We start from the raw sequence: 15,766 nt of genomic DNA, 5'->3' as shown, positions 1-15,766 counted from the left end.
CCACTGCTATGGAGAATAATAACGTTAGCTCACACCTAGATAGTATTTTTCAGTTCACAGAAGCCCTTTGCTCACATCCTTTTGTGAGTTATAAATAGGGCAAAGCACGGTTATCCCTATTCTACAAATGAAAAAACTATGTTCAGAAAAAGATGTTAAGAACCTTTCCGGTCACTTAGCTGGTAGATCTCAGACAGATACACCCTCCTGAAGACGTGCCCCGAGAGACCTGATTACTTGGAAATTGACATCAATAAATTAGATAGAGAGGGAGATAGGTAAGTCTGTAGCTACACATAATATCTGTATAGTTGTTGGTGATGTTCAGTTGTTTCAATCGTGTCTGACTCTATGACCCCATTTGGGTTTTCTTGACAAAGATACTAGAGTGGTTTGTCATTTCTTTCTCCAACTCATTTTACAGATGAGGAAACTGAGGCAAACAGGGTTAAGTGACTTGCCCAGGGTCACACAGCTAGGAAGTGTCTGAGGCCAGATTTGAACTCAGGAAGATGAATCTTTCAGACTCCAGGCTCAGAGTTCTATCCACTGCACCTCCTAGCTGCCGTATATGTGTGTGATATACACACATACACACATGCAATAACTTCCATGTTGTAGCTTCCCTAAGTCACAGTCTCTCATCCCAACCCTTCATTTGATCATCTCACCTGTTGGGGAGCAAGAGAGAGGTGAGATCCTGCTGAGCTGAGAGTAGCAGGGAATGTTCACCACAGCTGTGGGGGCACCAAACCCCACTGAGGAAGAGAATAAGAATCTTTGTTTTAGCTCAGAAGGTGCCTCCACTCCTGACAAACAAAATAAGGAGTTCCATTCGTTTAACTAGGTGGTGACCGGTCAGGGTGCTTCTTAGTCTAGAAAGATAGCACTAGTCCCCAGGGCAAATAGGACAGCAGTCATTAAGGGAGCTGTGATTTTTGGCGGGTGTTTGGTCCCCTGGCTCCTCTTCCCAAGGCCATAGTTGTACCAGGAGTAATCAGAGTAAGTGTTTTTAGAAGACAACACCCCAGGTTATCTGCGAGGCTGCAGGGAGGAGCAAGGCCCAGAGGGAATCAAACAGTGGCTGAGGTGCTAATGTACCTGGGCAGGGCCGAAAGGGCAGCAAGAGAGCGCAGCTATCCCAGCTTCGGCAGCTCAGAAGTCACAATTTGTAGCTACTTTTCTTCTTCAAAGAGTATCTCTAAAAGGGAGACAGAGATAGAGACAGAAAGAGGAGACAGACACAGAGGAAAAGGAGAGAGAGGAGCACTTCGTCTCTAAAATTTCCACCCAATATAAAATAACACTTTAACCATCCCCCTGTCCCTTGTTCTCACTCTGACTGTGGCCCTCTGAAGCCAGGGAGGAAACATGGAGGTTTGGCTGAGGATGTTTAGAGACCTATAATAGAAAAGAGGAGACTATAGAATTAAAAGGGAGAATGATCTTAAAGTTCTAGGTATGGAAAGGGCCTGGAAGGGCAAATCATTCACACGCTTCCATGCAGATCTGCATTCAACCCAAATTTCAAAGAGAATGGCACCATTTGAGAGGTGGCATGATGTATATCAGAGAGGTCATTGGACCTAAAGTTAAGAGGCCTGGTGTCTCCTGGCTTGGGCAAAACACCTAACCTCTGGGAGCTATTAAGTGCCTACTCTATGCAAAGCACTGAGACTTTTTGTTGTTCAGTCATTTTCCAATCATGTCCAACTCTTTGTGACCCCTTCTGGGGTTTTCTTAAAAAAGATACTAGAGTGGTTTGCCTTCTCCAACTTATTTTAAATATGAGGAAACTGAGGCAAACAGGGTTAAGCGACCTGCTCAAGGTCACACAGCTAGTAGGTGTCTGAGGCCAGATTTGAGCTCAGGAGGATGAGTCTTCCTGACACCAGGCACAGCACTCTATCTACTGCGCTACCTAGCTGCCGTCACTGAGAATACAAAGATCTATATGATTAAGATACAGACTGTGCTCTCAAGTAATTTATAATCTAATAGTATCCTATTTATTAGAAAAATCAATCTGATTCAAAAGAAAGTTATATAACTGCAGTTGTGAGGTCAAGACAAATGGCAATGAGGTATTTGGGAAGGGACAGAGGTTGGAGGTGAGAAGAATATCAAGAAAGGTTTTTGCAGAGGAAGCCAGAGCCTTCAATAAATGAAGAATGGGTTAATAGCACACGCGAAGACGGACAATCAGGACAAAACACAGTAAGAATAGTAGCATGGAAGAACGTTCCGTGGCTGGGACACAAAATACATGATGCAGAGCAATATGAAGTGAGACCAGAAAGGTAGGGTAGAGCCAAAATGCAGGTGGCCTAGAGTTCCACAATCAAGAGTTAGACTTTGTTAGGCGATAGGGAACTGGTGAAAGGTTTTGAGTAGAGAAGTGGCATCATCTGAGCAGCATGTTATAAACATGACTCAAGCAGTGGTGTGAGGAATGGATTGGGGAGGACATAGACTAGACACAAGCAGACTGGTTATATTAACTTAATTGAGAAGAGATGAGGGGCCTAGACAAGGAGAGGGGAGAGAATGCTATACAAGTTCAGAGGAGGTAAAGGGCAGCTAGGAGGCTCAGTGGATAGAGCACCAGACCTGGAGTCAGGAAGACTTGAGTTCAAGTCTGGCCTCTGACTGTGTGACCCTGGGCAAGTCACTTAACCTTGTTTGCCTCAGTTTCTTCATCTGTAAATGAGCTAGAGAAGCAAACAACAAACCACTCCAGTATTTTTGTCAAGAAAACCTCAAATGAGATCATGAAGAATCAGACATGATTAATCAAACAAAACAACGACAGATGCAGAAGAAAAATTGCTAAGACCCGGCAATTAAATGTGGGGGGTGAGACAAAGGGAAAAGTCAAAAGTGACTCAGTGGTTATGAGCTTCTAAGATATTTTCTTAGCAATTTCCATAGGAAAAGACTCCCCAACCTTCACACCACTGTCCCATGTTCCCTTCTACACAACCCCTGGCATTCTCTTTTGTACCATAGCCTGTTGAATTTAGCTCTTGTATATTCTGTCCACCCCTAGATTCCCAACTTAACTTCATTGTCTGAATCCAGTTGCCTCATCTCCATGACACGTTGAGTCATTCCGTTATGTTACTTGTCCTTTGTTTGTTAGATTGCTAGCTCCTCGTGAACAGGGAATGTTTGTTCCCTTGCGTGGGGCCAAGCAGAAGGGTACCTATAATTGCATGTTCTATAAACCCTGAACAGTACTGACAATTCCCTCTTTCCCTATGTGTGGTAGATGCCAAGCATAGCTTTTCACCATGTTGCATCTAGGCCTACAAATTTGTAGCGGGATATGGTTAAAAACAATCCCATTGACCATAGTTTCCTTGGGAGAAAGCTTCAAGCTGAGGCTGTCTTACGAGGTGTCTAATGTAGACCATGTATATGTAGGTGATTTAGAAAGTAGATTAGGATCCAAAGGGTTAATCTCAATCCAGTCCTGGAGAGCAAGGATCAGAATGGGCAGCAGCTGCGTATCAGCAACCTAATCGTGTTTGATGATAGAGAGACACACAACCGTTGCTTTTGTGTTTAGATATTTTTAACCAGCGCCGTTGCTGGCAGAGACAGGCTGCCCAATTAAGTAATTTCAAAGAGGCATTTTGGGAGCCAGGGGAAATTTTATTACCCCACGTCTGTGTGTTCCAGACTTGCAGACGGATTCAGACAACACAATAAGTCATAAACCGAGAGTCATTTAAATAAGTCATGTTATTTGCTATCACCATAAACCTGCGGTTGATGTTATAACATTCATAATTCAGACAAATGTGAAAATCCCTCTGTACAGATGTACTTAATCAGCACTGAACTAGCCTTCAACTCAAAAGCCACATGCTATCAGAAGTCAATGGAGGGAAAGCAATGAAGTGGAGATAGTCTTCCAGCTTATAGAAAAGGAACTGCTTCCAGCACACGCTACACGGCTATGGCAGTGGGACTTGTGGACAAAACTATTATTGCCATAAAATTTATATCTCTGCAGCGTTCTTCATGTCCTTGGGTTGTAAAACCTGTTTAAAAAGAGGCAATAAGTATAAGAGCTAGGGGAGGCTTCTTAAATACAGGGTCTCATCACCTCTGAAGCAGGCAGGGCCAAGGGGAGAGTCTTAGAATGCAGAGCAGCCATGACTTAAAATTCCAGCTTTGCTCTTGGGGCAACATGCACTAAACACATTGGGACAAGTCACTAAAAATCCTGCCCCAAATCCGCCAGAGAGGGAAAGGGAATTCATTACTATAGCGACTTAGGGTTGTTGTAGAGAGGCAGCTCGGTAGAGTGGTAGACAGAGTGCTAGACTTGGAATCAGGAAGAATTGAGTTTGAAGCCTATGGGACCCTGGCAAGCCATTTAGCCACTGCCTCCTCAGCTTCCTCGGCTGTCAAACGGGGATAATAATAATAATGCCTTTCTTCTTAGATTATTATGAGGATCAATTGAGATAATGTGTTTGCTTTGCAAATCTTGAAGAGTTATATAAATATTAGTTATTGCTATTATTATGCTGAATTTTTGTGCCTTCTAAAATTTGGTGCCCTAGTGAAAGGGTCAGATTGTTGCACCTAAAATGTAGCCATTAGTGACAGAAAAACAGACAAAGAGTGCAACAGATAGTAGATAGATGAGTGTTTGACAGGTGATTGATTGACAGGTAGATGCATAATTGATAGATGATAGATAGAAAGATGGATAGATAGATAGGTAGATAGATAGATAGATAGAAAGAAAGAAAGAAAGAAAGAAAGATCTTATCAAGGTTACTAGGTTACCCTGGGGTGAGTCTCTGCTTTGATTACCAAGACTAGAAAAGTGAAAACCTATTTTTATGAGGCACTGTCCTAGTCTTTGTACAGTCACTTAGACAAATGGAATTCCTGGCTTGTAGGACTGACAGACCAAGATAAAAAACAGACTTATGGGTAAAGAATATAAAGGCCAAAAGTTAATGACCAATCATTAAGTATATGGTGAATGCTTGCTTTTTTCTCAACACTACACTAGGCACTCTGAGAGAATACCAAAGAATCGTAAGAAAGGGACTTTGTACCCAAACTGATACCAAAAAGTTAGAATCTAGTTGGGGGAAAAGATAAAAACTCACCAAAAAAGAATAAATAATACCAGAAAATATACAATTAAGTGAAATAGTGTATTTCTCATAGGACCATAGATTTAGAGCTGGAAAGGACCTTAAAGTCCATCTAATCCAACCATCCCATTTTGCAGATGAGCCAACAGACTCAGAGAGTTCAAATCACTTGCCCAGAGTCACCTAAGGACCAAATATCAGCCCTGGGCTGGCTAGCTCTGAGTTGTTTGCCCTCTGTCACTACATCATGCTGCATCTCAAGGATTCAAAGGCTTTAAGAAAACAAAGGGATATCTCTGCTGGGGTTGGGCTACATAAGAAGTCTTCATGGAAGAGATCAGATGAAAGTGGGCTTTGAAAGGGCAGGACACCTGGGAGAGCAACCTGACTGAGGGAATGGAAAGAAGGAATACGGAAAGTGCAGAGGATGTGAGCATGGACCCAGAAGATCAGAGGAGACATGTTGGGGAGTAGTGGAAGATTAAAATTGGATGTGTTGGGTGGGAAATCTTCATGGAAGAGATCAGATGAGAAGTAGGCTTTGAAAGGGTAGGACACCTGGGAGAGCAACCTGACTGAGGGAGTGGAAAGAAGGGATATGGAAGATGCAGAGGATGTGAGCATGGACCCAGAAGATCAGAGGAGACATGTTGGGGAGTAGTGGAAGATTAAAATTGGATGTGTAGGGTGGGGCCAGATTGTGGGTGGAGGGGAGGAATTCTAGGAGTTTTAACTTGATATAACAGGCAACAGTGAGTTACTATAGATTCTTGAGCATGGGAATGATATGATGAAAGAGATGTACAAGATGACAAATGAAAAGATGTTGAACAAATGTACGAATAGATCATAAAAGCACTGGATGCACATGGTGAAGACTTTAAAAAAGGAAAGAAAGAAAAGAAAAAGAACCTAAGAACATTTCACAATAGGTCCCTTCCCTGGTAATAAGCATGTAGGACTGATTAAGTACTTATATGCTCATTTTGCTATACAAATCAGGCTTTAAAAAACATGTTTCTGATCCCTGTTCTTTTCTTGAGTCTCCCTTCTCGTTGGTTGCCTTCAGCTCTCGAGTGCCCTGAGAACAGCCACTTTGAGGAGTGCATGACCTGTACTGAGACCTGTGAGACCCTGGCCATCGGCCCCATTTGCGTGGACAGCTGTGCTGAGGGGTGCCAGTGTGATGAGGGCTATGCCCTAAGAGGCACCCAGTGTGTTCCCCGGAGTGAGTGTGGCTGTAACTTTGAGGGGCACCAGCTCTCCACGAATGAGACATTCTGGGTCGACCTGGACTGCCAACTCTTCTGCTATTGTAATGGGACAGACAACAGCGTCCACTGTGAGAGCATCCCCTGCAAAGATGATGAATACTGCATGGAGGAGGGTGGCCTATACTACTGCCAGGCTCGCACAGATGCCTCCTGCATTGTTTCCGGCTATGGCCACTACCTGACCTTTGATGGCTACCCCTTTGACTTCCAGAGCAGCTGCCCACTCATCTTGTGTACCACCATAAGTCGACAGAGCACAGACCTGTTTCCCAAATTCACAGTCACTGCCAAGAATGAAGATCGGGACCCGTCACTGGCTTTGTGGGTCAAACAGGTGGATGTGGCTGTTTTTGGCTACAGTATTGTGATTCACCGGGCCTACAAGCATACGGTGCTGGTAAGTTGATGGTAAGCTAGAGCCCAGAGGAGGAGGCCTGGGAACAGAGGGAGGCTCAGCAAGCCTGGGGATATCTTGCTCAGTCATTTCATTTTACAAATGAGCAATTTGAGGCTTGGGCCTGAGTGGATCAGAAAAAAAGGTGTATATTGGGGACTGATGAGGAAATGATGTTGGACATGAAGGATGGGCCATATTTTAGAGCATCTCCAACACCTGGCAGAAGAATTCAGATTTTATATAATAGGTGATAGGCGGCCAGTGATGGCTTCATTTTGTTGAATTGAATTGAGAAAAATTGAGTGACCTGCCCAACATTATACAGTTAGCTAGGGATAAAACTGAATCTGGAACCCAGGCTTTCTGACTCATTGCATTACAACATACTACCATTGGTGCTGAGCTGTCCTCAGGCTTACATATGTTAAGAATCATTGAATTTCAGAATTGGAAGGCACCTCATAATTCAACTAGTACAACATGTACCGAACAGAAATATCCCTCCTACAACATCTCTGACAAATGATAAAGTCTGAAAACTTTAAAGAACTCCTGTGAAGGGTAACCCACGGCTTCCCAAGGCAGCCCATCCAACTTGGAAATAGCTCTGGATGCTGGAATTTTATTCCTTACATTTATATCTGAACACTTATGTCTATTGCTTCTACCCTCTGGGACCAGAAAGAAATCTAATCTCTTTTCTACACAGCAGCTTAGCGAGTATTTGAAAGCACTTTTTGGGCTCCCCGGAAGCCTTCTCTTCTCCTGGTTAAAAGCATCATGCTAGCTCAGTTCTAGCCCCACAGTCCATGCTCTGTTTTATTATTCCCATCCTCTTGTGCATTCCTCTCCTCCTCCTCCCCAACACCCCCTCCGCAGACTGTTATCTTTGCCTCCTCAGCCCCCACAGCACCTTGTTCCTTAATTCACTCATTTCTCTCCAGTTCATGTGGGTTCATTTATGTGGGTAAAAGCTGGATGTTATTAGTGGCTTAATTGTAGAGTATCTCAGGATTCAAAATACTCATTAAATAATAAGTAACATGGTATTAATTATGACAGTGAACCTAATGTTCTCTGATGGAAACAGTTTGCTTCTTTTATAGGAACTTCAGTAACTCTGTGGTCATGAAGGTTATATAAGGAAATCACTCAATATCTCTTTTAAACCTTATTATTTTTATTTAAATATGTATTTGGAAAGGTAAAGAAATAAAGGCATAGCCTCTTTAAGATCTCATTTGTAAGCCACAGAGGAAAGTAGTAGTAGTAGTAGTAGTAGTAGTAGTAGTAGTAGTAGTAGTAGTAGTGGTAGTTGTAGTAGTGGTAGTAACAATGGAGATGTGATGATGGTAGTGGCAGTAACATGGTTTGCTCCACACCTGTGGTTTCACTGAAGTTGGGAGCTACTTGTGAGTAGATTCCCTCCACCAGTGCAAGTCAACAGAAATCTATCATTTATAGACTCGGGGAGCTCATAGAGCATTAAAAGGGTAAGTGACTTGCCCAGGGACCCCAACCAATATGGGTCAGGGGCAGGACTCAGACCTTCCTGGCTCTCAGGCCAGCTTTCCATTTGCCATGCCATACTGCTTATTCTATGGATGCTGATAGCAACTGACATTTGCATAACAAAGTCTCCAGAGCATGTTGCATTCATGACCTCACTTGGGAGTATTATACTTCTGAGAAGGACAACTGAAAGGGGCTGTGGCATTGTGCCCAGAGAGCTGGCTTCAGGTTTAGGAAGATCTCAATTTCCAGCCAGCCTGGGACACCTCCTAGCTGTGTGGCTCTGAGCAAGTCCAAAAAACTTTCTCTGGAAGTTTCCTATACCAATAAAATTGCAGGTCTGGGACAAACAAATACAGATCACAAATTACATGTTAAATGCAAAAGCTGGCTTCAAATACCCAAGCAGAAGAGTTTCCTCAACAGAGATTGTTTCATGGTAAGCGCATAGTAGGTGTAAGAAAGGCTTTATTCCATGTGGAATAAAAGCCTATTTCTCCCTAATGTCTCCCAAAGAAATTAAGAAGGACCGGGTAATTAGACAGAGAGCACCCAGCCCTGCCTAGAGGAGTAAAAATACCAAAAGTAGAAATTTGTGGCTGTTTAGCCACATCCAACTCTTCATGACCTCATTTGGGGTTTTCTTAGCAAGACACTGGAGTGGTTTGCTGTTTCCTTCTCCCACTCATTTTACAGATTGAGAAAACTTAGGCAAACATGCAGCTAGTAAGTATCTAAGGCCAGATTTGAACTCAGAAAGATCTTCCTGACTCCAGGCCCAGCACTCCATCCATTGTGCCACCTAGCTGTACCCCCTAAAAAGGCTTTTGTCTCCAAATTGCCCTGAAGACTCCAAATACAAAAGCCAAAGGGTGTGTGTGTGTGTGTGTGTGTGTGTGTGTGTGTGTGTAGCCCTCATTGATTTCCCTCCTCTTTCTTAGAAATATTACATATAGTTCTATACTATCTGGTGGGTGCATGGGAAAGAAGGGAGGGAGGAAGGAAGGAAGGAAGGAAGGAAGGAAGGAAGGAAGGAAGGAAGGAAGGAAGGGAGGGAGGGAGGAAGGGAGAGAAGGGAGAGAAGGAGGGAGAGAGAGAGGGAGGAAGGAAGGAAGGGAGGGAGGGAGGGGAGAAGAAAAGGAGAGAGAGAGATAGAGAGAGAGAGAGAGAGAGAGAGAGAGAGAGAGAGAGAGAGAGAGAGAGAGAGAGAGATCTGGTGCATGCAAGATACAGAGTAGATTGGAAATAGGGAAGTTTACAAGAAATGTGGATTGGGGGGGCGGGGTAGGGAGGAATAATGAGTTTTGTTTGTGACGTGGTGAGGTTGTTGTTTGTTGTTTGAGACGCCTACAGGACATCCAGTTTGAATAGGCAGTTGGTGATTTAGGACAGGAGATCAGAAGAGTGATTATAAATGTGTTTAGCATTGTGCTAAGTACTTTATAAATATTAACTCATTTGATCCTCACAACAACCCTGTGAGGTAGATGCTATTATCATCCCCATTTTATAGTCGAGGAAACTGAAGCAAACAGAGGTTAAGTGACTTGCCCAGGGTCACACAGCTAGTAAGTGTCTGAGGCTGAATTTGAATTCAGATCTTCCTGACTCCAGTCCCAGTAGTCTATCCAAGGTGTTGTCTGGTTGGCAAGAGAGGTCAAGAAGGATGAGATCTAAGAAAAGACCATTGTATTTAGCAGTTGAGAGATCTCTGATAACTTTGGAGAAAGCAGGATCCATTGAGTGATGAAGTTAGAAGCCAGATTGTAAGGATTTGAGAAGCGTGTGAAAGGAAGTGATTGTAGACAATTTTTAAAAAATTTTATCTTTTTTCCAATTAAGAATCATTTTTTTCTCCCTTTTACTCCTCCTATCTAATTAAACAACAAAAAAGGAAAATCCTCGGAACAATGAGCCCTCTGGCCATGTGCAAAAATGTGCATCTCATTCTCCATTCGAGCCCATCTCCCAACTGGCAGAAGGGGGGTCACCTGCTTCATCTCTGATGATTGAATGGATCAGAGCTCTAAATTTATTCAAATACCATACACAAATTAGGGGAACATGGACAATTGACCTATCAGATATATGGATAAAAGAAGAGTTCATGACCAAACAAAAGATAGAGGGGATCACGGGAGGTAAAATGGATAATTTTGACTACATAAAAGTAAAGTTTTTGCACAAACAAAACCAATGGGGCCAAAATTAGAAGGAAAGCAGAAAACTGGAGAGGGGGGGAAGGATTTTTTATAGTAGTTTTCTCTGATAAAGGTCTCACTTCTCAAATGTATAGGGGACTGAGCCAAATTAAAAAAAAAAGATCCATTCCATAATTGATAAATAGTCAAAGGATATGAACAGGCAGTTTTCAGAAGAAATCAAAGCTATCAATGGTCACACAAAAAATGCTCTAAGTCACTAATAATTAGAGAATTGCAAATTAAAACAACTCTGAGGTACTGCCTCATAATCATCAGATTGACTAATGTGACAGAAAAGGAAATGACAAATGCTGGAGGGGATGTGGAAAAACAGGGACACTAATGCACTGTTAGTGGAACTGTGAACTGATCCAACCATTCTCTAGAACAATTTGGAACTAGGCCCAAAGAGCTATAAAATTTAACCCAGCAATATCACTACTAGACCTATAGCCCAAAGAGATATAAGAAAAAGGAAAAGGGCCCAAGTATATGAAAATATTTATAGTAGCTCTTTATGTGGTGACAAAGAATTGGAAGCTGTGGGGATACCCATCAATTAGGGAATGGCTGAACAAGTTCTAATACAGGGTGGAGAACCTGTAGTCTCGAGATCACATGTGGGTGATCAGGCCCTGTAGGTCCTGAAGTGTAGCCCTTTGACTGAACCTGAACTACACAGAACAAATCCCCTTAATAAAAGGATTTGTTCTGTAGAGCTTGGATTCAGTCAAAGGGGCACCAAAGACCTAGAGGATCACACATGGCCTCGAGGCCACAGGTTCACCAACCCTGTTCTAGTATATTGTGAAGGGATACTGTACTATTGTGCTATAAGAAATGATGAGGGGTATGGTTTCAGAAAAACCTGGGAAGACTTATATAAGCTGATGCAAAGTGAAGTGAACAGAACCAGGAGAACATTGTACATAGTAACAGCAAGATGGTAATGACAATCAAATATGAAAGACCATTCTGATCAATACAATGATCCATGACAATTTCAAAGGACACATGATGATGCCTCCACCTCCAGAGAGAACTGATGAACTCTTGAGTGCAGACTGAAGCATATTTTTTCATTTTTTATTTTTCTTGCTTTTTTATAACATGGCTAATGTGAAAATATTTCACTCATTTCCATATTCTAAATATTTCCGTATTTTTCATATGGCTAACTTCTTGCCTTCTCAATGGGATGAGGATAGGGTTAGAAGGAGGGACAGAATTTGGTACTGAAAATAAAAATGTTTTAAATTTAAAAAAAAAAGGTTGGGCACCTCCCCCCCAAAAAAATCATTTAAGACTGCTAATCTTTACAATAAATGGTTTTCCTGGTTTTGCTCACTTCAGCCATCCTCTGTACATAGAGATCTTCCCAATTTCCTTTAAAACTTGGCTTTTTTCCTATGAGTTTGACTGTGAAAGGGAAGAGAGAGACATGAAGGAACTGTAGAGTCAAGTCATGATTTTTTGGTTTGAGGGTTTGGGGTTTTTTTAAGATAGGGGAGACCTGGTTAAGTTTGTAGGCATCAGGAAAAGAATCAATAGGTAAGGAAAGATTAAATATTAGAGAGATGGTAGGGAATGATTAGGTGGAGGAGTAAAGGAAGGAGAATTCTTCTGGAGAAAGGGTACAAATAGTAAGTTGATTTTGGCAAAAAGGGCCACCTCTTCATCACAGACTGGAGTCAAGAAGAAGAGAATGGGGGATGATATCCAAGGTTTTAAGATATAGGATGGCAAAGGAAAGAGCTTGTCCATTAATTGAGTGTTTATTAAAAACCCGTGACTCCAGCAACACAAATACAAAGTCAGAAATAATCTTTACCAGCAAGAAGTTGACATTCACAGTCAATGGCCTCTATTTTCTTCATAAAAGATGAAGTGGAAGTTTTGGGCAGAGAGAAAGGTGAGTGTGTTACTTTGTAGTGTTTAAGGAGAGAAAGTTTAGAAGATTTGCTGAGAGGATGAAATGGAACCCAGGGAGATCAAATCAAATGAATTTGTAGTGGACCCCAATGGTGCTGGGCAGCTTCCTCCCATGTTCAGCAGTAAGGGTGTGAGAGTGCAGAAGGGAGCTAGTGGGGATTCTTTCTGTCTGTTTCTCTTCCTGCCTCATCTTCGGCTCCTATTGCTTTCTCCTTTCAGACCCCTCTATTCCCTGATCCCATAACCCTACCTACCTTCCCCTCTATTCTTTACTGAAATAAAGTAACAGAGTCAAGGTAGAAGCAGGGATCCATGGGATTTGGGAATGAGTCAAATCAAAGAGAATCTGAGTTTCCCAGAGTCAAAGTAGGATCCTGCTCCAAGGCTCCCCATAGAAACGACAGAAAAGATAAAAGCAAACCCCCAAACTGACGAGCTCATTAATTGCCTGGTTTAATCCAACCCTATTGGGTCCTCAAAGTGTTCCTCTCTTCCTTTCCTTTTTCTCCAGGCCCAATAGCCAACAGAAACTATAGACTTGGGGAAGATAACAAAGCTGAAAAACTCCTGTTCTCTTGGAGAAATTAGCTTTGGTTTTCTATAGTAATGTAAGGGGAAACAGGGCCACAGGTTATATAACATTACCTTTAGACTTCAAGTGTTAAAAGTCTCCTCCCCAACCTGTTCCTTTACTGAGTAACCCTTTTCTCTGTGCTTATTAAAGGGTTCATCTCACCCAGTGATCATTGCTTTGCTTTTTTAAACAACTGTCCTTTGACTTCATTTCCTAATATGATTCATGGTCAAATAGGAAAACAGTTTTATTTATTTGATGGTTTTGTTTTGTTTTCTGGATCATTAGACATCTCCTCTGTCCTGAGTTTTCTCTTTTTTCAAAGAATTTTGTCCAAATTCTTCTAGGCTTGACCTATATTCATTTTCTCTATTGTGCATCTCTTGAAGGTGGTATACTTGTGTGGCATCAGGAACGGAGGCAAGGAGAAAACCCTTACCCTGTTCCATGGCTGTCTGGATTCTATCTTTTTGGGTGGGGCGTGCCTGGCCATACCTTTGCACCCTTTCTGGGCTTCCCTTAAAATGTATGCTCTCTGACATAATGCTGCACCAGGGCTGCTCTGGGAAGGTATCCCTTATTGTCTCATACTCTACCCAAAGTTTTTTAATCTTTTAAAACCTATCCATCCTACATCTCATGTTCCACCCACAAGAGCTAGGCTTTCTGTGTCTTCTAAAATAATAAATTGATCTGATCAGCACACTGATCAGTCCGTACTAGTGTGAGAAGGCTAGAAAAGGCCCCACCAAGGGCTTTCCCTCCCTTTGTCTCCCACATTCAGTTAAACAGTGACCTTTTTGAAACAAAGTCTTTGTCTTTGTTGTCTGTCCCAGAGAAGTGACTGCAATGAGTATTTGGGCCCTGGTTGGAGAGAGGGAGGTAGCATAGTAGGCCAGTAAAGAGATAACTCTTATCAAGTGGCATCCAGTCACCAGCCTGATCTGGATTAGAAGGCTATGTCTGTTCCCAAGCTCTGTGCCTTTGAAAGCCGGGGCCATATAGCCAACCGGGGATGTTTGGTGCTTTGTAAACTTTGAGCTCCCTAACATAATGCCCACATTCAAAAATTAGCACACTGTACTTCAGAAAATATTTCTTTTTTTAGTGAGCTGAGTATGGTCTTATTCTGGGAAAAATTTAGCCTGTTAATCTGGATTACATCAGAATGAGAAGTCCAGAGGTATGAAAAATGGAAGCAGACAACTAGGATGATGAAAACCCTAGTGTGATATATCAGCAAGAAGCAGCTGACCTTTGTGATGAAATAACCAGACAAGCCAAGCAAATACACGTCTGCTGGCAACTGTAGTCTCAACTCCTTATGAGTAGCAAATTCTGCCCATTCAGACCACCTGGCAGGATATCTATCATCTGTCCTCCAGCCATGGACCGTGTAGCAAGCCTCGGCAGATAGCAAAAAAGCCTCAGAGTCACAAAGTCCTGGATTCAAATCCCACCACTGAAATATACAGGCTATGTCACCCTAGGCAAATTACTTACTCTATCAGTGCTACAGGGAAATTCTTCAGACTGTAAATTGCAGAATAGTTAACAGTTGGCATCGCTAGATGGAATTTCTTCAGGGAAGTCCCCAACATCAATGAAATAAAATGTTCAGACCAAACCAAACAAACAAACAAACAAACAACAAAAACAAAACAGAAAGAAAGAAAGGAAGGAAGGAAGGAAGGAAGGAAGGAAGGAAGAAAGAAAGAAAGAAAGAAAGAAAGAAAGAAAGAAAGAAAGAAAGAAAGAAAGAAAGAAAAGAAAGAAAGAAAGAGAAAGAAAGAAACCAAAACCTAACTCAGTCCTTTGGCAGAAGAGTCTTGCAATGAAGTTGCTCTCTTGGATGGAATCTTAGATATTATCCTTGGGCTGAACTATAAATGTTCTCTTTTCTAAAAAAGATCTTTAAAGCATTTATCCAATGAACTTTGTTACACAGGTGAGGAATTCATGAGTTCTTACTTACCAAAAATAAATTCAAATTTAGACTGGCAATAGACAACTTCTCTTCTTGGTTCTGACTCTAAGCGTTCAGGAATCTTTAAATTGTATCCCCTCCCATAGTCATCAAAAAACAATTTAAATATTTAGGGAAAAAGTGCTATATAAATCTAAAGAGTCATAATTAATGCACTAACAGTTAATTATCTAAATCTATGACAAATCATAATAGAGGATATTAGGACACATCTGAAAAGCCAATATGGTAGAAAATCCAAAAGGAAATACAGTGAATAAAAGAATGAATGAATGGGCATTTGCAATGGACAGAGCATTTTACCATGTGCTGGGGATAAAAACGGGAAGGTAGAGACAACCCTTGCTCTGAAGGAGCTCACATTCTAATGGAGAAAACAAGCAGCAAGTTGGATGGAAAGACACCATTGTCCTTAAGGTGCAGTGGCAAAGCAGATGATAACATTTCTTCTTTGATGTAATTTCCACTGATAAAATCTTCATCAGTTTCTGATGCTGAGATATGTCGGCCACTTTGAGCCAAAGTACCAAAGAGTTTGGTGTTAAAAACATTCTTTTCTGGGACCTCAGTAGCTGTGGCTGCAGTACCCCCAAAAACACCCAGGTTGCTTCCTTGGTATGATGTCTTTGGGAGCTAGGTTGGAGGCAGGGCTGGTGTCTGAATTGCTATAACTCCTGGGGCCCTTGGGTGTACCTGCCAGTCAGTGGCAGATAGCCAGCAGTTGATATTGATAGTGGCAAGGAAGGTAAGCCCCTTTTCC

The 15,766-nt window shown here is 42.0% G+C and overlaps 1 protein-coding gene across 1 annotated transcript in view; it reads left to right on the top strand.

Moving 5' to 3' along the window:
* LOC118837508 (tubulin-specific chaperone cofactor E-like protein) overlaps positions 1-15,766 on the top strand; it is a 135,074-nt gene that overhangs the window by 83,065 nt on the left and 36,243 nt on the right. The window contains exon 18 of the mRNA XM_036744433.1: positions 6,196-6,797. Coding sequence (XP_036600328.1) covers positions 6,196-6,797 — 602 coding nt within the window. The remainder of the gene's footprint in view (positions 1-6,195; positions 6,798-15,766) is intronic.

The sequence above is a fragment of the Trichosurus vulpecula genome, chromosome 2 (genome assembly GCF_011100635.1).
Source record: "Trichosurus vulpecula isolate mTriVul1 chromosome 2, mTriVul1.pri, whole genome shotgun sequence".
In the NCBI taxonomy this organism is placed as follows: domain Eukaryota; kingdom Metazoa; phylum Chordata; class Mammalia; order Diprotodontia; family Phalangeridae; genus Trichosurus; species Trichosurus vulpecula.
Note: the sequence above shows the minus strand (reverse complement) of the source record. Positions and strands in the feature narration are given on the sequence as shown.